The sequence below is a fragment of the Melospiza melodia genome, chromosome 3, assembly GCF_035770615.1.
Source record: "Melospiza melodia melodia isolate bMelMel2 chromosome 3, bMelMel2.pri, whole genome shotgun sequence".
Classification (NCBI taxonomy): domain Eukaryota; kingdom Metazoa; phylum Chordata; class Aves; order Passeriformes; family Passerellidae; genus Melospiza; species Melospiza melodia.
The window spans coordinates 133247753-133272909 of NC_086196.1; the positions used below are offsets into that span (position 1 = coordinate 133247753).

Consider the following 25157-nt stretch of genomic DNA (forward strand, 5'->3'; position numbering starts at 1 on the left):
AAGATGCTTCCCATCAAGCATCTAGCTTCAGGCAGAATAAAAAAAGAAGTTAAGATTGAACTCCCAGGGAATATTCTTATAATCCTTCTTCCTTAGCATCAGTGTCTTAGCCTCATCTTTTGAACTAGCAATGAGCCTGTGATAGTTTATAAAAGCCTGGGGTTAGCAGCTGAGGCTTCTAAAACAATTTTCTACAATGCTTTAAGTTTGGCCATTCACACAGTGAGAAAGTTCAGTGTAAATCGTGCTGCTGTTCCATGTAACAAGCAAGCACACAACATGAGGATACATGAGGACAGGCAGGGTGTGCATTCAAAGATAAACACTTGAATGTGTGACAAATTGAGGCCAACTTGTCCATGATATATTTTCCATTGTTGAAGGAGAGCTAAATCACTTTTAAGAGTTGTGCAGCTTTTTTGAACAGCAGTCATCTTGACTTACCAGAAGTTAACCCTTTTATGCACTATGCCCTTAATTAGATTTGAGGTTGCCCTTCCTTCCAAACAGTGTAAAACTGACCTTCAGAAATTAGGGCTCGCTCTCTATGCAGCTAGGGAGCTAAACATGATCAATGTGGTTATTGGAAAAAAAAAAAAAAAAACAAACAAAAAAAATCACATTTGATAAAGATTTATCTCTGCGAAGTTTGGTCTAGAGCAAATCAATTCACTGTAAAAGACCTTGTTACTAGTAGTTTGTGAGAATTTTTATAATGTCATTGTTTTCAAAATCCTATTATGCCAAACAATTAAATAACAAATTCTCTGTGCAATCATATTATATATCCTCTAAGCATATGCACATTCATACACTTTTAAAGGTTTTTAATGGCATTCTTGAACTTTCAACCTCAAGTTTACTTCATTTTCAAGTTACTCTAATTCACATCATGCCTGCAAATATTCTGTGATCCTAATGGCCGTCCATCTTTATATAAAGAACTTTTCAGCTAATGATGACCTATGCCTACAAAGCACAGCAGGATTACTGTTTCTGAAAAATCACTCTCAATACAGAAGAGACCAGCACGTTCACTTGTTTTCAAGCCAAAATGCTAATTGCTAGTTTATCTGCTCAGTTTAATACATCAAATTCAAAAGTGGGCATTGGGACATAATCACTGGTTAAAACTATTTGGCTGAAGAGTGATAAGTGACACATACAGATTCAAGGCTTAATGGCTGTTATTTTCATGTTTTGCCTTCCCCTACTTAACTAGAGAAAAATAAACTGGTTTTTCCTTTTTAAAAATGCTACATCCAAGACTATTATTACGTTATTTAACAGAGTAAACAATCTCACAAGCAAACTACATGTGAAAATTGAGATGAGCTATTTAATTATATTCCAAGTACGGACAGTTTTGCTCCATGTCTGACAAATCCTTCAACCTCTGCTAAACTGATCAGTAAAAACTCAGCTAATTGAATCCATTGATGTGAAAAACCACAGGCTCAAGTCTGTACTGCATACATCAGGCTGAGAGATTTCTGCTCCAGCCATGGCAGTAATAGTCAGTGGGGTCAGGTCAAAGAGGGTTAAAGTGAGTCAGGATATAGCCAAAGGAATACATCAAACACTGATTTTAAAAGGGCAATTAATCTTAGACAGAAATGCTTCCTGGGGAATGAGATCTCAATCTTAAGAGCACACTACATGATGTAGCAGTAAAAATGTACATATACAAGCTTAGAGAGCTTTCATCCTGTGATCACAAACAGAAGGGGAGTGCTGTTTATCAGAGAAATACAAACCCTTGCTAAAATACTTACATTAGTGTCTTCCGGGCCCTTACTCATCGAAAAATAAATTCTGTAATGAGCAGGCTGTAGAGTCTGCACACATGAAATACCTTTTTTAATACATGTACTGTAGGTTCTTTTGAACAGCTAGTAGATTAAAGTATTTAGAGATCTGTACCATAGTAAAATTAAAGAATCTAGCATTGAAAAATTCAGGAAAGAGTGGTGAAAGGAGGAATGGAATACCTGCAGGACTCTTTACACTGAACACTAAAAATATAACAACCCCTTCTCAAAAAAGCTACCTGGTCCGAGTTAAAATTGGGAGAAGGCTTTCATCAAAAGTTCTTTTTAGCTTTTCTATTCCAAAATATTAAGACAGTTAGCTGCAAAGCTGTTAGATTATAATATAATGTCTGTTTTTAATGAGAGTTTGACTCATAATTTAAAATTTTTAGAGTTCAGAAAGTATTTTTCTGCTTTATAGTAGAAAAATAGATCCCTAAAGCTTACAACACAAACATACAGCATTTGCAAACAAAATTTGTTACATTAGTATCACTAATTAGTTAGCAAGATTACTAGGAATCATTAGCTGTGTGGACAAACACAGGTCTGAAATTAATTACCACAAATTTGGCTGCATTGGCTCACAGCACTAAAGAGAACTGGCTCTGCAGCCATCTCTCCATCTGAGGATATTGATGCCCAACATCACAAGTGTCAGAAGGGCATCTATTTGTCTCTCTGGTTCATACATGTGGCTTCTTGGTTTAAATGCCTGGTGACAGCTTGCACAAAGATACTGAACACAGTGAAGTTTGCCAAAGCGTAGAGACCTGCTGCATTTTGCCCTTGTAAATGTGGTGATGATGCCATCTGGAAAAAGGATAAGGAGCACAAGTGCATTCAAATCTGCACTGACTGTAGCACCTCCTGTGCACAAGTCAAAGACTTGTGCATAAGACTTTGGCTTCAACATAAGGAAAGGTTTTACCTCTATTTTTTAACAGATATTCTCCAAATGGCTACAGGTGCAAAGCAAAAAATAAAATTATCCACTCATTGTGAAGTTACTAAAATCTCTGAATAAAATGGGGTATTGAAGCAAGGGACAACTACTGTTAGCAAGTGCTGCTGAATCCTTAAAGAAGAGAGTAGGACACAGTGGATTATTCTCCTTTACAGTACTCGTAAAACTGCTATTTTCCTCCTAATTATTATTTGTAGGTCCTTTAGTTTTGCAGTTCTATTTTTTCCAGCCCTGTAAGTTTATCTCCTGGAAAAATCAGGTGCATCCTAGGTTGCATCTTGATGCAACCTAGATGCATCAAGACAAAGCAGAACCAGACTACAAGAGAGATGCAAGGAAGATAGGAATGACTTCACTCAGCCAACCCCCAAAGACACAGTACATACAGCTAATTTAAAGGTGTATATATCAAAAAAAGGTATATAAAATATATTAACATATATATAAATTATATATATAATTTTAAAAATGGGCCAGAACCCACTATTTGAACTTCAGGGCAAATGCCAGAGAACAGCTCGAGCCTATTCAGATAAATTATCTGCCCCTCTCTACTGCCTATTGAGAACAGACCCCAAACTGTTAATCCATGAGCCCTGCTCAAATTTTCTGGGATAATATTAATATGCCTTGACCAATATTATGCCCAAGAACTGCTAATAGTCATACAGCACAAACAACACATGTTCTAGCCCACTTCTGTTAACTAGTAAAAATAAAAACACTGAGAGCAAATAATTTAAATCTGTTTGTGGGCTGCAGTGTCCTGGTTGAGAACTTCACATTGTGGATCTTCACAGAGGGTTATTACTGTCTCCTGAAAGTTTTGGTAGACCCAAATCTCCAGTTACTCTTGAACTAATTATAGCACTAAAGGCATTGTCACATTTTCTGTGAAACTAACCATAAGAAATAGCCTGTAAATCTATGAACTTTGTGTAATTCAGCTGTTGCTGACACGCTTATTTCTGCGAGCAAGGATATATGAAAAACCAAAAGTTTGGTTTGGGTTTCTTTCTGTGAAGTTTTTGATGGCTCACTCATACTGAGGGACCTCTGTGGCCTCTGGAGTATGACAGACTCATTTAGATCATGACTCAAAAAAATCCAATTCTTAACTCTGCTACTGACCTCAGTGTGACCAGGTACAAGCCACATCACCCCTCTGTGCCTCTTAATTTCTCCTTCTTTTTTGTCTCTCTTCACTCATCTTTTATCTAAGTGATAAATTCTGTGGGAACACACTGCAATGTGTACAGTGCGTAAGGAACCTGCGGTCTCCTCCTAAAACACAAAAAATACTCATTTTAAAACTGAAAATTCAACACAACCAAAACACACTGTCAAATGCTTTGATCCCAAGAGCACTCCTAAAACTCACATACATAGCAGATGATTAGAAATCAGGCAGGTTTTCTGTCAGTAATTTTCCACAATCTTTTCTTAACTGTTTAGATTTCCAAATCTATATAGCACTCAGTCAGGAAATTGGTGGTAGGACACTGATGTTCCTGGGAAGAGCAGATTACTATTCTAGGATGAAAAACCTCACCTCTCTTCTGAGGAGCATTTTAGAAATGCTGGCTTATGATTTTCAAACCAAATAAGCTAAATTTTGAAGAAGTTCTTTTGCTCTGTCGAGGATTTGACTTTCTCCATTTCATACTACTACTGTTAATGATAGACTTAAAAAACTTCTTGTTGTGTCTGAATAAAGTCATTGGCCTTTTGACTAATTTAAAGAGAATAGTCTGGAGTCTGATACTAATAAAACTTACTGGGTGGCCGGCAGAACAAATTTAGCTGAAGCTGAACAAATTTCCAAAGGCTTGTCCGAGAAACAGGATTATTTCCCTATTTGCTGTACCTCTTCCTACATTCTACCATTCTGAATGTGCGTGCCTGTGCATGCCCAGAAACCACTTCTAAGTCACAAAGAAACAGCACATTACTCTTGTGATGTTAGCAAAGTTGCTGGACACAGGAGCAAAGAGCAGACTAGCACAGACTATGGCAGCTGGAAGGGACCTACAATGATCATCTCATCCACTGCCTGAGACATCTGGGGCTGGCCAAAAGTTAGAGCACATTATTAAGGGCATTGTGCAAATGCCTCTTAAACACTGACAGGCTTGGAGCATCTCCCAGCCTCTCTAGAAAACTGTTCTGCTGTTTGACCACTCTCATGGTAAAGAAATGCTCCACAAGGTCCAGTCCAAACCTCCCCAGTGCAGCTTTGAGCTATTCCCACGTGTCCTATCACCCAATACTCAGGGAAGAACTTAGTGCTTTCCTCTCCACTTCCCTTCCTCAGGAAGCTGCTCCTCCTCACAGGACATGCTTCCAGCCCCGTCACCAGCTTTGTTGCTCCCCTCTGGTGGCACTTGAGTGCTTTAACAACCATTGTGGGACCCAGAAGTGCACACAGCACTCAGGTGAGGCTGCACCGATGCTGAATTCAGTGGGATAATCCCCTCTTCCTCCTGACTGTGCTGTGCTTGATGCACCTCAGGATGTGGTTTGCTCTCCTGGCTGCCAGGACACACAGCTGCCTCACACTGAGACTGCCAATGGGCAGCACCCCCAGACCCTTTTCTGCAGGCCTGCTGTCCAGCCACTCCTCTCCCAGGTAATATCGGTGCTCCACGCTACTCTGTCCTAGGTGCAGAATCTTGGCATTTGGATTTACTGAATTTGATCCCATTTGCTAAAAGGAAAGGAGGAAAGACTCACAAGCTACCAGATGGATAATCCTTGTAGAATCGATTGAGGTGAAGTGAGAGAAACCCTGAAAACCAAGCCACGTTCAGTGTTTCACAGGAAATTGTATGCAGAAAGATCACAAGCAGCCCCACATACCCACTATGCTTCCTTTCAGGAGCAAGTGAGCCAGAACATTCTGCACACAACAGAAGCCCTCTCTGATTATGTAAGGAGTTTGTTTAGAAATGAAGATGGCCAACAAGAAGCACAACTGCCATGATATTCTCAGATTATCTGCACCTTTTCATGTGGTCATGACAAATTAAATCTATATTAATGAATTGTGTAGTCATGACTATTAATTCTATAATCTCAAGCCAAACTCTGGACTTCTACCCCAGTTGATTAAAAAAGACTACTAAACCAAAAGGTATGCAACTTGAACACAGAACAAAAAGTTTCCACTTCAACTTAAAAAAAGGCAACTGGGGCAGGTAGGTGTTTGTGGGCTTCAAAAAAACCCTAAAACCAAAAAGTCGGCAGTAAGATGCAAGTCAGATGCAGGATAATCCAAGCAGATGGCCTAGTTAGGAAAAGATAACAGGCACAAAGAATGAGTCACAGCAGAAAGGAGAAGTACAGGATGACCTCCTCCAGGACGGAAAGCACCACTGAGACAAGGACACAAGGAGGGCGGAGTAGCTCAAGCAGTGGCTGAAGCTCAGCTGTGGCCAGAGGATGACTCCCACAGTGGAGCAGACAGTGGACTGAACTCGTATCACTAGTGAGCTTTTAACCATCTTCTAGTACACCCACACTCTACAAGACCACTAACCCTTCACAACACTCTCATAGCCACGTGGGATGGAAGTGTGGCTAATAAAGTGTCTAGAACTGCTCAGGACTTGTTGTATTTTTAAATTTAGGTGGCCTGGGAAAGTATTTCAACACTTTACCTCCACAACATTGAAAAGCAGACCAGTCTGAGACAGCATATGCAATCAGATTTACTAGTCAGACACAGGGAGCAAAGACTTCCTCAGTTTGCTCACCACAGGAGCAGCAAGGAATGGGATAGTGCTGTGCTGCTCCAATTCCCACAGTAAGCCCCACGTCAAGCTAATTCTGACCTCAGGCACAGCAAGCCCAGTCATATTTCATGTCTATCCAAAGACATTCACACTGCATAAATTTACCTCCTTCTGTTGCACAATTTCTCATTTGTATCAAAATTAGGAGTCTACATGGCAAATCTAATCTAAATTCAATTTTCTGTTTAACTAATTTACTGGAAGTCAATGCTTAAAAAACTGAGAGAGAACAAAAACAATTAATATGTAGTCTCTCATACATTATACATTAAAAAAAGCTGAGAGTTAATTGAAAACAGTTGATCCCTAATTTTCCAAAATCATTCAGTACAGCAAGTCTTAAGAGAAAAATCCTGAAAGTCTTTTTGATCCTTGTTTTATTTCTGAAAGAACTAATGACACTGCTTTAGAAAGAGGTCAGTTCACGCAGCTTTTCTGAATGAACAACAATGCTGTGAAAACTGGGAATGATTGATAGCCTACTGTTTGCGTCATTATGTCCAAATGTTTACCATTTGAGCCTTCAAGGAAGCATGAGACAAAAATCAAAACAAGTTTTATGAAGACTTCAACAACACTTGTAAATTAAAATTGTATCCAGAATTGTTTAGACATGATAGCAACGCAAGAAAACTGCTTTCTTTTGCATTACACCATTTTTATCTTTGCATTATGCCCAATAATGTCTTAAATTTCTGGTGGGGAAGAGGAAAAGTCCTTCCCTCCCTAGAACTCTGTTTTCTATCATTTTAACCCTTTGCTTCTTCAAAGCATTCTGTTGAACTCAACACTGTTTCCGCTTGCTGCTTTGTAGTTATGTAAGATCATACTGTGTTCCTCCCTTTCTCCTAATAAGATGAGTCACTATTTCTAAATGAACTGTTTACAGTGTTAGGATGTTCATTTACAGGAACTTCATAAATGTGCACTAACCAAAATATTTTTTTCCAATAGTTGTGAATTATTCACTTTTTTTCCCCCAATTTGATAAACGTTGACATTCAGAAATGGAATTACTTCTGGAAACAAAGACCCTTTAATTAGCAACAGGAATGCTATCACCAAATACAGAAAATCACGGGGTAACACAGCAAGACTTCCTTGAAGCAGATAGATAACACTTAATTTAATTATCTGTCATAAACAACAGTGTTGCTGAAGGCAGGTGGTGTAATCCAACTAATGTAAGTAAAACTGAGCATTTTAGACAGTAGGGGAGAGTAGCCATGGTACTATCTCTTTCAGGGGTGGATAATTTTGTTATTCATCAGTTTGAGAAAGAATATCCACAAGTGACATGTTCTATCATATCTGGTGTGAGATCTCATGATATAGTTGCAGGCAACAACATGATCTTAACACCCTCTCTTCCTTACCTGCATAGAAACTACAACAACACAGTGTAAGAGACCATAAGTAATATCAAGCTTTATCTTAGCATGTTCCTGGAAAATCCACGAAACCTTCCCACAAATAGCAATAACTCTGAAGTTATTTAAATAACTGTCTAATTTTCTGAACTTCTTGCAACTACTGCAGACAACTGCACTTCACCACACAAGAACTGTCCAATTAAAGAACCAACTTTTGTCTGTGCAAGTGGCATCCACAAGCATAGGAAAAAAGATCAGACCATGAGTTTATAGGCTGCAGCATGAATAATCAGAATAACCTGATCCTAACCCTGATTCTAAACGCTCATGAATGTTTAAAAATAAAATAAAATAAATATTAAATATTTATTAAAATAAAAAAGTCATCTGTCATGAGCCTAGATTCAAAACTACATGATGCACAGCCTGTGAGAAGCAAAGTTGAAGGATTTTGGACTGTTGGCTGGAAAGGATAGATGTAAAGTTTCAAGAGTGTAAAACAGTGAATGAGAAGGGCAACACTGGACAACTTTATTCTGACTTTCCTGAGTAACTAACCAGGACATTGGTCATCTTGGAGGGCAAATGAAAAGCAAGAGAAATTGGGAAATGGAAGAATGCTGATAGAGAGGCACAGGCCCTAGGTGTCCCAATATTTTAGATTTTTGTATCCAGTGATACCGAAATTTGCTAGTAAACTCTAGAAAACTGAAGTCTAGATAATAGAATATCACAGGACAAAAAGACAGAAAGCAAAAAGAAAAAACTAACAGAGCAGAAGTGACTGTTGACTAATTACTATCCCAGAGAACAAGATCTATTCCTGTTAGGAAATCAGCTAAGGTCTGAAACTCCGCAAAATTAGTTATATAAATGACAGTGAGCTTAGTCAAAAGAAAGCTAGCTTTAGAGGTTCCAAAAGCAGATACTAAAAGAGTAACAAAGGACAGCAAGAGCTATTACTGGAATAGATGATGAAGGAACATGAGCAGGAAAAAGAAGAGATATTGACAGAACAGAAAATAAGATAGGTCAATGCAAGTTGAAAAGTGAACTGAAAAATAAGTACCCTTCTTTCTTGATGCTGCTATCAGGATCAAATATAATAAGACACTGCCCAAAAACCCAACTGACCAGCTTGCCTCAGATTGGAGTATGAACTACTAGGGAGAAGCAAACCTAAAACAGATACATACATGCTCCTCCAACAGAGGGTAATCTCAACTGAAAACTAAACACAGTTTACTATATTCAAACAGAATATATATTTAATAGTTGATTTTATATTTAATAGTTTCTATTTATATAGTTTAATATATTCAAACAGAACTTGCTATGTTTTAAAGACTGAAAATTGAAATTAAATTGCCTATCTTCCAGGAAGGATTTCCAAAAACTCTAGACAGCCAGGAATAGTAGTCCATGAATAGCAAGCTAAGTATATCTATATTACTACACAGCTCCCATATTGATTTCAGTTGTATGCAGTCTTTAGACGAACTGAATGAAACAATAATTATGGAAATACAGTAAATAAAAATATACTAATACATAATATAGGTTTATCCATAGTAAAATTTCAGACTGAGGTGACTTTGATTTATGAACTGCTGTGTAATTGATAAAATACAGTTCAGTAACTAAACACAAAAATATAACATGCCTTAAAGAAAGACTACAGCAGGCTACAATACAGAAGAAGTGATTATTGGATTAGTTTGAAAATACTGATTTTATATTTATTAAACATGACAAGAAGGATTTCGCTACTTCTCAAACTTTATGTCAACACAGGAAGACCAGAACAAAGAAAAAAACTGAAACAAATGAAATGCATCAATGTTCACTGGAAGGTGGTGACCTGGTCTTACTGTTTCTGTTGCCACATAACCACAACCACTGCCTATGAAGCAGCTAAACAGGAACCATGTAAAAAGAATAAATATTCAGCTAATGAGAAAACAGATGATTTAACACACTTGCTGTCTAAATACTTACTCAGACACAAAATCAGAGAGGGTTATATTATATCTGCTCTAACCTAGCCTTCTGGAAGAAAGTATTGCACAGTACTGCAGGAGGAGTAATACAAAGTGAAAATAAGCGCGTTTTCCTTGAAGGTTCTCTGAACATTTCATTATTCTTAGAATTCTTAAATGTTTCCACTACCTAAAGGAGGCCTACAAGAGAGGTGGAGAGAAAGTGATAGAAAAAAGGGAAATGGCTTTAAACTGAAAGAGGGCAGGTTTAAATTTGCTATTAGGAATTAACTCCTTACTTAGCAGGTGGCGAGACCCTGGCACACGTTGTGCAGAGAAGCGGTGGCTGCCCAATCCCTGCAAGTGTTCCAAGCCAGGCTGGATGGGGCCTTGAGCAACCTGGGATAGTGGAAGGTGCCCCTGCCCATGGCAGAGGAGATGGAAATACAGGAGCTTTAAGATCCCTTCCAAACCAAATCATTCTATGTTTGCTACTAACAAAGACAGGCATTCTCATTGTTGCTTTAGAAAAACAGGGTATCCTTTATAGTCAAGACGATTAATGCAATTGCCAATAGTTTTAAGAACTACACTGGCTTCTTAGTGCTTGTTCTAATTTCACTGCTTTTCTTTACACTTTCTGACCATTACTACTAATGTTTAAAATGCCTGATACATATTTTGACAAACGGGTTCCCAACTACTGTGCACACTGCTCCAACTCCACTGCAGTGACGGAGGACAAGGGAAGATAAAGCCAATGCTCCTTGAAATCTGAAGAGTTAGAGGATGGACTCTAAACAAAAGCCACTCTTTGCTTTTGCTATAACAACACCCATAACAAAGTCTTTGGTCAACCAGTTTTTCTCTTATTAACAGCTTAATCAGATGAAACTATTTAGCAGAAAGGTAAGCACTGTACAGAACTTATTAAGCAGAAAAAAAAATTACAGACACACATACATATTTTATTAAAAATATGATTATGTGTATATATAAAATTGAATAAAGGACCAGTTTGAGGAGACACAGGGTTGGGATAATAACAGTTCAAAGTTTTGATTTTTTACAGCACTTCAACGAACAATAAAAGCCTTGAATAAATAGTTTCATAAGCTAATTTAAATAAAATACAGTATTCTAAACAACTACCCGCAGTCTACAACAGTCCAAAATAATATTGACACAGCATTTTACAGAGACCATTTTCACTATCAATCTTTTAATGTCATTATTCAACCTGTTCTTTTGACAGTGCTCTTTACACCGTGTTCTCAACAGTTGGTAACCAATGCATATATTCAATCCACATATATATATATAAATACATTTTTTCATTGAAACATTTTTCTCAGCAGAGTTAAAAGGAAGACTTAATTATATCCATGCTTCCTAAAGCAAAGGCATATAGACACTGTGGGTGGTTCTTGAAACCCTTCCCTCCCCTCTTCTTGTGGTGGTCCCTAAGAATCTGGCAGCAGGAACAGCTCAATATACAGCTACAAATGCTGAGTCTGAAAACCATAAATTCCCTGGGTTCCCACGGCACAAAGCTCACTACGGATGCCACCACAGACAAGCGACCACCACAATCACCGTGAAGCTTCCAGTTGAATGAAAAGTCATTGGAAAAGAGAAAACCAAAGAGGAAAAGGGGGAAAAAAAGTCAACAGATGGAGAAAAACAGAAAGAAAAAACTCATATTGATTGTGTTGCACTGAAGAAAGGATGCAGTTAATGTCAGCACAGAATCAATTCACTAAAGAGGGAGGTTAATTGGAAAATTATCTAAATGGCTTTGAAAAGAAGATTAAAAAGATTTTAGAAACCTGCTTATCCAGTATCTATTATATCTTTAAGCATACTTTTCATGAGATACTACTTTAATTTCCTTTGTTCAGAAAAAATAAGTAAATCTAAACTTTGGTAGTTTAGATTTGAATAGTTTGAAAATCCAGACATGAAATTTTAAAAATTATTTTCTAATAAACCTTTGATAATATATTCTGGTTTGTTACAATATTATTTTAATGTCTCCACTAGAATAAAGTGTAGATTAAGACAAAACATACAAGTTTACAAGAAAAATACTAGAAGACAGTAAGTAAGGTCCAAAGAGGACAATTTTTAATGTCTGGCTACAATCTATTTTTCCTTTTTCATTTTAACAAGTTTCCTGAATTATCATCATTTTAGAGATCACAAATTGAAGTCAAAGCGATATTATAGCCAGAAATATAAGTTTTTTGGAGGATGGGACAAAAGAATAGTTATGAGAGGCCTAAACTTTACTTCAGAAAGTGTCTAGGGTTTGCACACTCAGAGGCCCAGAGCTCTCACTGATTTCAAGCACAAGCAAGCAAACTGTTCAGCAGAACACTCATGCTGATCACTGGATTTTTCTGATGCTCCTCTCTATAAAATGTGTGGATTTGTAACACTCAGCTTGCCTGCTATTACATATGAATGAATTCTCCGGGGAAAAAAGAACTAAATTCTGTTCTCAAAGGCAGTATTTAGCTGCCTAAATTATAATACTTCTTGAAACACATTCATTCTTGATTTATTCCTTCAAGAATCAGGATTGTGATTTTTCATTCCACACACCTGATGCTAAAACACACCCAGCCTGGGCAGGAAGACAACAGTCTCAGAGAAGACAAAGAGAGATGACAGGCAGAGATTATCAACAGAATGTAAATATAAGTATGTGAAGAAATTATGATTGTACAGCCAGTCTACAGCTCTGACACCTTCTAAACTTCAAGTATTCAACTTCAAACGGAGACAACTGCTTCAGAAGTAAAAACTTTAGGTGTGGTATCCCATGTTTCCAAAACATGCTTGTAAATTAAACTCTCCTAAACCCATATCTCCTCTGTATTTTGAACTAATGGAACATCTGTTGACATAGCAAATTTGTCAAATTCTCAGTGATCCAGCATCAGAGAGAAAATTATTTTACTGAATGAGTTTCATGGAGACTTCAATAGCACAGATGTGCTGTGGTACTGCAGCCTCAGGAGTTTACTTGGTGGAAAAGGGTGATGCTTTTCCTCATTATGGCTGCTAATATTTCTACAGGCAAAACTCAAAAATGGCACTGAACATTCTGGTGAGTTAGTTGGTTTTTTAATAGTTTAAAGTTATATTAGAGCATGAACACTTAATATAGTGCACATTACATTTGAATAATGAATGAGTGGATTTAGTCAAGCAAGAGAATAATCAAATTCACTTCTTGGCTAAATTGAATAATCAGTGAACAGAGTATGATGACCTCAGCAGTCAAGCCTAAACCAGCACTGTCCTTCCCTGCCCATGATGCTTAGCAGTAAGAATCACATCTGTCATGGGCATCCATCTTTTCAGGTCACTCCCCTCTATGCCTGAACCTTTCTTGATCATCCCTCTGTCTTGTTCTAATTCTGCTTCTTCCTTTTTGTCTTTCCATGTTGCCATGCCTAAATTTCTGCTTTGTATTCCTGTCTCCAGTACAGCAAACCCTGAACAGGCTTTCCTCAGTCCTTTATCTGACAATCTCCAGCTCCACCTGACCACCTCTTCACCTGCAGCTTGTCATTCTGCCAGCACAACCTACCTTTCTTTTCATCTTCTGATTCAATTTGCTTCTCCAAATCCCCTCTCTGAATCACCTGGCCAGCAGGATATCTACTCACCATCCTTTCACAGATGCCTTGCACAAGCTCTGTGCATGCTCCACAAGCAACATGATTCTTTTTCTCTCTCATCCTTTTATCATCTCCTACCCCACTTACTTTGTCCAGGTGTTCACATTTATTATGTCAGGTTTTGGCTTTTGCCCCAATCTCTTTCATTCTGCCACACTGTTTATAGTCACTCTCCCAATCACATTTAATGATTCCCAGATCTGTCATTTTCTTCTAAATTACTTGCTTAGACTCTTACCCCCCCTTCACTGGCTCTGTGTATCAGCCTACCCCCACATCTCCTCAGAAGCCCAGGCTGTTTTCTGCATTTAGCTCAGACAGCTTCCCCAGCTCTCCAGCACACCAGAAGGGGAGAATGCCCACAACACAGGAGGAACAACTGAAGGACACTGCAACACAAAGCTGTGTTACAAGAGAAAATGTGCCGAGTTCTGGATAGCCCACACCCATCTGAGGGACCAGATCTATTAAACTCTGAAGTTTGCAAGTTGCTCAGTGAAAACTGGGCCAAAGTTAAACAGATGTATACAGTAACAGAGAAGCACATTCCAACACTCCAAAACCCACTGAATTTCACATCCCTCCTTTTATGTGTAAGAACAGTACCTACTTTCTCTTTTTCCAACTTTTTTTTTGTCCAGGTTGAATAAATGCAAGCTTTTTTAGCTTTTAACAAAAACAAAGCAAGCAATTAGCACAGCCTGTTTCTGTTCTGCTGTCCAAGATTGGTGCTTTTGTCAACATCTGAAAAGAAGGCCTACTGATGGGAAGCATCATCACTGCTATTCAGATAGAATTGTATTACATTCACACTTTCAATAAGGGCAGTTAACTAGCACACTCACCATCTGCAGCTTTGGCAAATCTATATAAAAACTGTCATCCCTTAAATCCTGGAATAACTTGTGCATAAATGCTTATGAGTTTCTTTAATTTGTGCTCAACTGCCTTTCACGTTAAAATGCATCCATCCTTCTTGATGATTTTTTAAAATTCCCTCTGTACCTTTCCAGTAGGGTGTGTATGATACTGACAGTTAAGTACTTAAAGATGGTTAAACTTGCTGGTGCTAACATTCATGTATCCATTGGTATCTCCCTTTATCTTTTGGACAGTTAGTAGAAAGCATTACTTAAAATAATGCTCCAAAATTTAAAAGAGCTTTATGAAAAATGGACACATGGTTAGCAATACTCCATATTTTTCTTACCTTCTGTTATTTTTGGAAATTGTTCTCATATGTTAACAAGTATTAAACAAGGGTAAAAAAAAATGTACTTTGATATTTCAGTGAATTTCTAAGATCCTGATACTGGGAGAAATCTGTGACAACTGTTTAATTTTGAATGAAGCAACTTCTGTGTACAACAAAATCTTGCAGAATTTTATATTGATTTCCAATTCAGTGCTTCGCTGTTAAAAGATGCTGATACTACACCAGTAAATTCTGTGCCAAGATTTTCTCTAGAATATCACACATTTCTCTTAAGTTCCTCATTTACAGGTAAGGTAACAGCAAGAACAAACTAAAAACCTTTTGCATTAAATAATTTTGATCTTAATTTGCAGAGTACATAACTGTTACATTTATCCCCCCCCAAAACGTGTATCATAGTTACAATACTTGTAAGCTTCGAGACTAAAATTACATCCAAAAAATCCTATTCCCTGAATAAGTGCAGATCAACAAATGCTATTGTTTGGAATAATGTTACAGTGATTGCTCACACAATACCAATTTGTAATCATAAATAAACTATTATATACTTGTAAAAATCTCTTACTGGTACATTTTAGAAGGTTGGACTTCAAGAACAAAAAAAAGCATTCTGAAAACATCTGCAATTTCTATCAGTTTTGGAATTTTACATATAAAAAGTTTTTGGAATACAAAATTAAAGGTAACTTAAAATCTGCTGACACTTTCCTAATTTTTTTAAAGTGCAGAAGATAATGTAGATATTTCTACTATGACCATCATAACAGCAAAAGAGTACAGGAATTTCAGAATAAAATTTCTAGAGATTAATTCTTTAGGAATGACTAAGGACTCAATCTTACCTTCTTGAAACCATGCAGGGCACAGTAAAGAGCCAGGAATGAATGAAATCTGAAACTCTGGTACTGACATTTTAGTTCTCTCTCCAAAATAGTCATATTAAAAAAAAAAAAAAACAACAAAAACACAAAACAAAACAAAACAAAAAAAACCCCTCTACCATAAAACCCAATAAATCAACAGAAAAAGAATTATCTTATGGGACAAAAAGTTATTTCTGCAGTACCTTCAGTGGTGATAGCACTAGGACACACATCTTTTAGCAGGTCTCCCAAGGTATGCAACTGTCCTCCTGAAGCAATTGGTCGAAATAGCTTCTGTATAAAAGGTCTCTCTGTTGTTGCCTGTTTCAATAAAAAATAATCAAACCAAACAATTAAAGGACCATGCAAATATGTAGTATTAGCACTTCAGACAGGTACACAATAGGACAGAACTAAAGGTTGCACCAGAAGAAACATCTGGTATTTCCACATTCCCCCTGCCTCACGCCTTGCATTTCATTCATATCATGAAATGCAGGGAAATTTTTGTTTATTAACAATTACAAGTAAGCTGTCACTCCATAAAAACTGTGAAGATAATTCATAGATAGTGTCATGGATACAACAGTGTTAATTATTTTTTTAAAGCCCCAAATCTTCTGTTATGGGAATACAATCTGCTTTAACAAAAACCATTTTAATATATCCTTAACTTAAAAAAAAAACAAGCAGTGAGCACAAACTTAGAAGTTCAACATATCCTTATATATTTTGCCAAGCCAAAGCAATACTTTACCCTTACAGATCAACAGTTGATTTTTTTCTCAGTTTTTTCAATATCAAAAATTTCAAACTATTTCAGCTGCAAGAACCACTATCAACTTACACAAGCAAGTGTTGTGCTTTGACAGACAACCAAGAATCTTCTACCCACTTAAGGAATCAGTCATATGTAAAGAACATATATGGCCCACTTCTGCTGCAGATATGCAAAGGAATCCCGAATTACTTCAACTACGTATCTTTCAGTTTAAAGCCATTCCCTTTCTCCCATCATCACATGACCCTGTAAAAAGTTCCTCCCCAGCTCTCTTCAGGGCACCTTTAGGTACTGGGAGGTCTCTTTGGAGCATTCTCTTCTCCAGGCAGATCAAGCAGAACTCCTTATTCCGCACATGCATTAGCACAGTTTCCAGCACGATTTCTCCATGATCTTTGTTGGGCACTAAAGTTAGACTGACTGGGGCCTGTAGTTCCCCAGGCCCTCCTTATTTTCCCTTTTTAAAAAATGGGGTTACATTTCAGTAGGAACTTCACTGGACTGCCACAACTTCTCAAATATGATGGATGGTGGCTTAGCCACTTCACATGTCACTTTCCTCAAGTTATTTTGGGGTTTCTCTCACCCAGTCCCACAGACTTGTGCACCTTCAGATTCCTTAGCTGTTCTTGGATCTGATCTTCTAGATTGGGCACTTCTTTATTCTCCCAGTCTCTTCCTTTTCCCTTCTGGGACTTGGGCAGTCTGGCTGGAATATTTGCTGGTGAAGAATGAGGCAAAAAGACACTGAATACCCCCACGTTCTGGGTAAACAGGTGTCCCATTTCTTCTGGAGAGGGCTCACAATTTTTCTAGCCTTCCTTTATCCCTGACATTCCCATAGAAGCTCCTCTTGTTGCTCCTGATGTCCCAGGCCAAATTGAATTTTATCAGATCTTCAGAACTTATTTAAGAATTGTGGTTCTGTTAAGGTAGCTGTCTTTGGGTATCTGTAAAAGCAGCTCCGGGGCAGCAAGAACCTGACATTGCAAAGGTAGGCAAAGTTTTTTTTCCTGGTAACCTGACATTGCCACCCAAACCAACCACCTCAGGCAGAGAAGTTAAAAATCTCATATTCAACCAACCCAAACATTTTAATCTTGCTCCAAATGGTTGCTGACAATTTTCTGCTAGCAGCTAACTCCCAAAAGCAGCTGATGTGCTCTGCATTGAGGATGAGTGGGCTCCAGCAAATGAGACTTTCTTCACACATTATTTTAATTGGAACAAGCAATACAAGCCATTGCCCCTTTCAAATTTAGTTTCCTACCTCTCAGAAACTATCTGCCATCCTATTATGGTAATTAAAAAATAGAAACAACTCAATATCAAAAGGTATGTTCTCTCCCAGTGGGGGTTTATGGGCAAAAAACAATCACTCAAACAAACAAGAACAACACAACTGTCACTCACAGGCAGGGAGTCTTTGCCTGAGCAGTGCTCTAGCTCAGAGGTAATTCCAAGGCAGTACAGTGCAGAACTGTTGACACACAATTACTTTTTACTTCTTGCTAACAGTCTTCAAATAAGGAAAAATAGTATTTTCCCGGTTTTTCTTATGAAGAATAATCAAAAGTCGTTTCCTAGCTGCTCCAATCACTTCCCCATGTCCTCAGGGTACCAGTATGGGGATATCATCAGTGCTAATGAAATATCTGAACATTTGAAAAATGATGGGAGGCACACAGCCAGCAGGATGCATCCACCTCAGACAGATCCACACTAGAAAAGTGAATTCTGGCACATTATGCTGAACAAATATACATGCAAAACATTAAAAAAAAAAAGGAAAAAAACCCCAGTCCCTCTAAAACACTGTTTTAGTCAAAACAATTTTGTATCAGGTTTACTTTTTAAAAATAATTGGATATTCACAGAAGTCCAGTCATAACTCTCAAGTGTTTAACACTTGAAGTAGAAGTGGAAATAAATGGAAGTATGTAGTCAAAGGTTGTTATCATCAACAGACTTTTAAGATAAGAATTTCCCAAGTGTGTACTGCAGTTTCTCATTATTTATTAATAAATTAAGAACAATTTTTTCCCTAGCTATAATAATTTAATGCCAAGAGGGAAAAGCCAAAATTGTATTTTCTCAAGTCTCTCACATAGTTCCTGACTGCTGCAAACAATATCCTTAGCTTCTATCATGAAACATTATAGAAAATGAATTCAGTTTTGCATTTTAAGTGTTAAGCAACACAGATGTGGTAAAGTAAATAAAAATCACTGGTCTTCATCAATGTTAAAATGATAAAAGTAACTGCCTGTTGTTTATACAAAGACTGTGGTTCACAAATCTAATCCTACAGGCAGAGCATTACCCCAAGATGCTTACACACTTCTTCCCTCACAAGCAGCAGATGCTTTATGCATTAAAAGAATCAAAAGAAAAGTCCCATGCTACATTCCACAGTATTTACAGGATAACTTTTCCAAGTGTCTTGGTCATACAGGAGCATAGTTTTAGAAGAACTTTGCCATCACCCTTTTTCATGTGTAGCAATATAAGACCAGCTTGACTACAACTTTCTACTCCAGCATTGCCATCCCTGCAAGTCCTGGCCAGGCTGGGTGGAGCTTTGAGTAACGTGGTTTAGTGCAAGATGGCCCTGCCCATGGCAGGTGGGTTGGACTCAATGACCTTTGAAAGGCCCCTTCCAACTCCATTCCAAACTATTCTATGATTCCATTTACTAGAACAAGACATGAAGGAACACCCACCATGAATAGCTGCTTTTATAATGTTGTGTTTTGTAAAATATTTGCTTAATCAATCATGAGAAAATCTAATCTAACCCATAAAGATATCACTGCATAACTGATAATGATTTTAAATAATCTACACCAGATCTAAAGCAAATGTTAATACAATATCTATCATTTTGCCAGCTAAAATGATCATACCTTCAACAGAAATTTGGAATTTTAAAAATTATTTTATTTTACAGTGTAGCCTCCATGCAGCTGTGAGCTGTTCAAGATTCTGGACGCATTTGCAGAATACAATAGGTGAAAGTCAATCAGCAATTGCCAATCCCTGCAGAAAAAATGCCTTCAGGTATATGAGCATAGGAAGACAATCACTCAGCCGACATCTCACAAATGCAGAACAAATGAAGATTTTACTCTTTTTAAAAGAAATTTTAAGCCCTGACAATGATAGGAGAGTGAGGGTGAAAACAAATTACACCACAGTGAGAAAGATTAAAGTTACCTATTCAGGAACACTGGTGCTGAGAAGAGTTATAGGTGAGGGCAAGTTTTAAGAGGCCCTCTAATGCAGTGCAAAGCCTCACAGGATCACAATCTTTACAGTCACATGCTATGCTAACAAATGTAACTCTTTCCTCCCTATCATCCTGGCAAAAAAAAAAAAAAAAGTTGTCAGCTTGCCTGGTCCTTTTCAGAGTCAACACAACATCAAACACTGCATGAAATCCACAATTTAATTAGTCAGATACTTTACACAGGATGCATCTTAAAATGAAAAACATAACTCCCAAACCACTGGGTTTTAATCTGGAAAAATCACAGTTACCACTATTTTCATCAAGAGGAAGGGATTTGGATTTTTCTGCCTAAACACTCAGCTGCTCCTCAATATTCAAACAAATAAAAGTTACCATGCATACTGAACCCACAAAGTAAAAAAGAAGTTCTTACAATCCCCACATGTGTATAAGCTGGTAACCTAAAACGATAAAAGCTGAGACCTCCCTACATATTCCATTATATTTTCAGTAACTTGTCAAATTCATAGTCTGTGCTGTGTTGTGATGAACAACTTTACATTAAAAAAACCTCTCTTAATTTCATAGAACCATTTTGTTTAAGCTTAAACTCAACCAAGAAGCTTTAGAAGTAAAAAGAGTTTGCACAATAATGCTAGTCATTGTATATAAAAAAGAAAGAACAGGAAAATAAAATTATGCAAATATTTGCTAAAATACATTTTTCCATACATTTCTACCTTGTAGAAATGTTTTCAATTAAGAATCTCAATGCACAATTTAAAAGTGACTAACTGAAAACCTGATGAGTTGCTGTAATCACAGAACCATCACAACACCATGCTTGTCCAAAAGCAAGATACTGCAAATCCCCATGTGAAATACTGTTCTTCCACTGGTGCTGAAATTTTGGGATTTTGCTGGAATTTCAGGATGATTTCTTTTTGCTTAATATTAGACCAGACTCATTGAGTATTTAATTGTGGAGATGGTACAACAATGTTTCTGGGAGGGAGTTGATGTTTTTTTTTGTTTTGTTTCTTTCCTTTTAAAAAACCTTTAAAAAACCCTTCCATCTCTTTCATAAAGATGATTTTCAGCTCAACAAGCTTAAGTACACACAAATATGATCTTGCTTTATCTATTTGAAATCTGTCACCTTTCAAATGCCATTAATATTTTTGAGCTTCTATTACAAGAGGCATAAAACATGACAATGGGCTATGTCTTTATCCTGTAATCATTGCTCCTCTCCTCTTCAAATCTTCCAAGTAATAGAGGGCTTCTCGCAGACAACCCACTGCTTTATTCTATACCTTTGATAATTTTTCTATTTTACTCTTTAACTTGTTGGGACTGGAACAACATTCCAAACAAAAAAAAAAAAAAGATTATTTCTAGTATTTCTTTAGTCTCTGCAAAGTCCACCAAGTAAATGTTCTAGTTATGATTTTGTGTGCTTTGAATAAGGCTGGCATTGCTTTTAATTATTAATTCAAAATTTTGAACTGCTTATCTGCAGTACCACAACATTGTTCAGAGAAAAAAGAACAACTCAATATAAAACAGAATTAATTATTTTTTTAATAAAAGAAGCAAGTAAAGCTTTTATAAGTCCAACACGTAACTAAAACCTGTAAGACAAAAAGAAGAATAGACATTCTCAACACACCTACCCAGAATTACCACAAAAATTGAGTCACTGACAGGATGTGCTGTGGGTTGCAGGACTAGCTATAAAATCAACAAATATGTTAAATCAAATTACCTGTTTTTCCTATACTACATTTTAAATCTCTCTAATAAATTAGACATTTTCAGTGGTTGTAAAAATTACAACATATATACCTGAGTTTAAACTATAGAAAAAAATTAATCCTTTCACCTGTTTTGGAGTTTGCATTAGAATTTTTACAGTTAAATGTTGTAAAAAGGACTCTGGTTTCCTCATTGAATGGAAAATCTTAATTATGATGGACAGGAATTTTACACTCCCTACTATTCTTAAGAGGCCTGAAACAACAACAACAAAAAGATTCGACAAACAGGCTACACTTCATACATTTAATTACATTAACTCCAGTCACCTAAATTAGTAGTGCAGAATTTTATCACTAGATTAAAGCTGAAGATGATTCTATGAATGCATGCACATTTGCTTTAATATGGTCATGCTAAATATGTGCCTCTATAATGGCACTTCTGCAAAACTCCTTAGATAGGGAAGCAATCATGGTATCAGTCATACGTGTCAAGGAATCACAACATCAAGTCAAGTGAAAATTCTGTTATTCTTGAAAGCACTCCTAACAGTATTACACAAACTGAGAAACATTTAGGTGGTGCTGAACACAAATGATCACTGGTTTAAAAGCAAGATGAATTACATGATGTGTTTTCTTGGTGGAAGCTTTAACAGACCTTAACAACAGCCCCCATAACATGTGGCAAGTATTATGTCAAGAATTGATGCAAGCAATAATGCTAAAATTATCTAGTATCTTAGCCAAAACTGTAGTCAAATTAAAGCCACAACTAGAATTATAAACACATCTGGAATAAGGTTAAAATTTTATGTAGTAGAGCTTATTACAGTTATGTCTAGACAATAATATTGAACCATTTTTTATCATGAATGGTTAAGGACTATTCTCCTAATCATTCATGGACAACAACTTGTGTCTTCCTTTATGCCTTTCATTAAACAGAGCATACTTATGAAGCAACTGCAGTTCTGTGCTAATTTTGTACACAACTAACAATAGTTTAGCATTATAAACCTACAGAGAAATATGGCAACTATTTCAGCTAATTCTCCCTTACATTGTTGAGAGCAATTACTTGCTCATCCTTAAAAAGATTAAAGAACCATTTAAAATATCACCCTTCTCCATATTATTTAAACTGGCAGAGAATGCTTCCTTACAATCTTTTAGAAAAAACTTTACATAATAGCAACAAAATGAGTAATTAGAACCATATAAAACATTTGAAAGTTAATGTCCTACCACATGTTCTAGTTATCTGAAAAAGATATGTGTAGTTAGAAAGCATCCCTTAACAAACTGATTAAAAATTTAATGGCCTGAGTGCATTGTGACACTTCAGAATTGAAGACATTGCTTAAGTTTCTGTAACTGTTTGTGAAGATGCCTCATGTTGTTTACACTGATTTTGCACGTAAAATACTTTCTGATGTTCAGATAGATATTTATACACATTGATGAGATCTCCCCAACCCTAAATTTTTTCTTCTCTAGACTGAACAGTCATAGCTCCCACAGTCTTTTTTCACCTCTGATGTTAGATTCAGTAGCTCCTCAATCATCTCAGTGGTCCTTTATGGTACTCTCATCCCATAGCCCCATGTGTCTCTTGAATTGCCCAAAACCAGATTCCAGGTGTGGTCTCACCAGTGTTGAGTGAACTGGAGGGATCATTTCCCTCAAGCTGCTGAAAACGCTCATCCTGCAGCAGCCCAGGATATAATTTACTTTCCTTGTCATAGGTCCCACTGCTATGTGGGACCTATGACAGGGAGTAATTTGTGGCTCATTTTTAACAAGAGTATGTATTGCCAAAAGTTCCAATTCCATAAAAAAAGTTGCAGAAGTACCACTCAAAATGCCTAACAAGTATGGCTGAATCACATTCTGGCTGTTGCCTGGTCTTTCAAATTATTTTCTTGTGCAGGGAAAGTAGCACTGTATTCTCTGAACAACTGGATTTGCATTATTTTTAATGTCAGGTGAATTGGACAGATCCTAGAAGCAGAAGAAAGTCAACACTTAAGACACAGAGAGCAGACAGCAGGCAACCATCACAGAGCCAGAAACAGCAGAGACTGAACACAAAAAGCAGCTTCAAGAGGCAGTTTTGTTGAGCCCTGAGAAGAAAAACACACCTACAATAAAAGCATGGCCTCAAAGTAATACATTTCCTTCCCAGGAAAGAATTTGTATTTGTAACTGGTAACATGTCAAGACATCTGAAGAGTCAGGGACAACAAACCAATAGTGCTCTTCACAGCTACAGTGCTTTATGTGCACATGCAGACCTAAGCCTCACTTAAAAATTGAGCAATTGAATACGGACTACCTATCAAGCAAACAACTTTAGAAATGGATTTACATCCACAAAAACAAACACTACATTGCTTGCTTAAGAGCAGTGAAAAATACAATACTTAATAAATCTCTTCAAGCTACTTCAAACCATTAAATCCAATAATTGCTGTAGTTTTCTACACTAATGATTAACCAAAAGGAGCTCCTATAATCAAGGACAAAAAAATTTTTAAAAAATTGTTTGCTAATTCATACTGTATTTCTAGAGTGTGCTTCCTCATAGGTCTGTTCCATTCCACATTTACCTGAGAATTTGCTTTTAGTCTTCTGGAAAATGCAAATGGAAGTCTTGGTACTTTCCAAAACCAGAACACTTTCTATATTTTCTTATCCTCAATTCTGTGCACAAGTTAACCTGCTTTATTCACCTATTATATTTTAAAATAAGTAAAGGTGAAATGCTGATATTGATAAGTCAAAACAGGTACTGTCTGTGGCTTTCATCTCTGCAGAGTTTTGCATCAGCATGACAGGACAGCTAGGCTTAGTTCCACAGGCACTGCTTATGCTGCACAGCCACAGAAATGACCCTTGAAGATGACATCCCTCATTTCTCTGAAGAAAAAATTACATGTCAGCTTTTCCCTTTTTCTGAGGAAATTAGCTGCTCACCAACTAACTTTTTTTTTTTTTTTTTTTTTTTTTGCTACTACACCAGAGTACAAGAGCCAATCTCTAGGGAATACAGCTCAGGTAAGCTTCAGGTAGGCAAAGTCCCTTTTGCCACAACCTAAGAACTTGCCCACATTACACAGTATGTGATAAAAGTGGCAAATCACTTAGTGTTGACTACAGCATGTGAAATGGAAAAGCAAAGTGATCAGCTTCAATGATATGAGGACAAGTAGCATTATACTAAAGAACAATGCAATTAAATTATAAGATCTGTGAGTAACTGTACACAGACCCAAATGAAATGAATTAATGCTTCATTCATTGTCTTCATTACAGCCTCTCAATGTATTGATATTCTTAAGAATAAAGATTCAAGGATGAGGTAAAAAGTGCAATTTTTAAAGAATTGCATACATACACTAACATTCTTAACAAATTTAGGATGATATATAAATCTACAAGGTTACCACCTTAATGAAAAAGTTTAGGGAGCCACAAGGATTCAAACCTCATGGCTTAAATTCAAACTTGTAGCATGAACACTTTCCCAAACTTATTTACACTCAACTCCATTATCATAAGACAATTCAAAGAAAAGACAACAATTGAAGAGTTTTATACAATACCAGTTGGTTAAAAAGTTACTACCAATTTGTAATTGGAGGGTGCAATTAAGATTAAGATACTTTCAAAGATTAAGATTA

The 25157-nt window shown here is 36.9% G+C and overlaps 1 protein-coding gene across 2 annotated transcripts in view; it reads right to left on the reverse strand.

Moving 5' to 3' along the window:
* Positions 1-25157, reverse strand: part of ATG5 (autophagy related 5) — a 73559-nt gene that overhangs the window by 10900 nt on the left and 37502 nt on the right. Inside the window, exons 7-8 of one of the 2 annotated variants that reach the window (XM_063153098.1) lie at positions 15902-16019; positions 3977-4062 (exon numbers count right to left, since the gene is read on the reverse strand). In XM_063153098.1, the coding sequence (XP_063009168.1) occupies positions 3992-4062; positions 15902-16019 (189 nt within the window). In that variant the 3' untranslated portion in view covers positions 3977-3991. Of the gene's footprint in view, positions 1-3976; positions 4063-15901; positions 16020-25157 lie in introns of those variants that run through there. The other variant, XM_063153097.1, reaches the window with a different exon arrangement.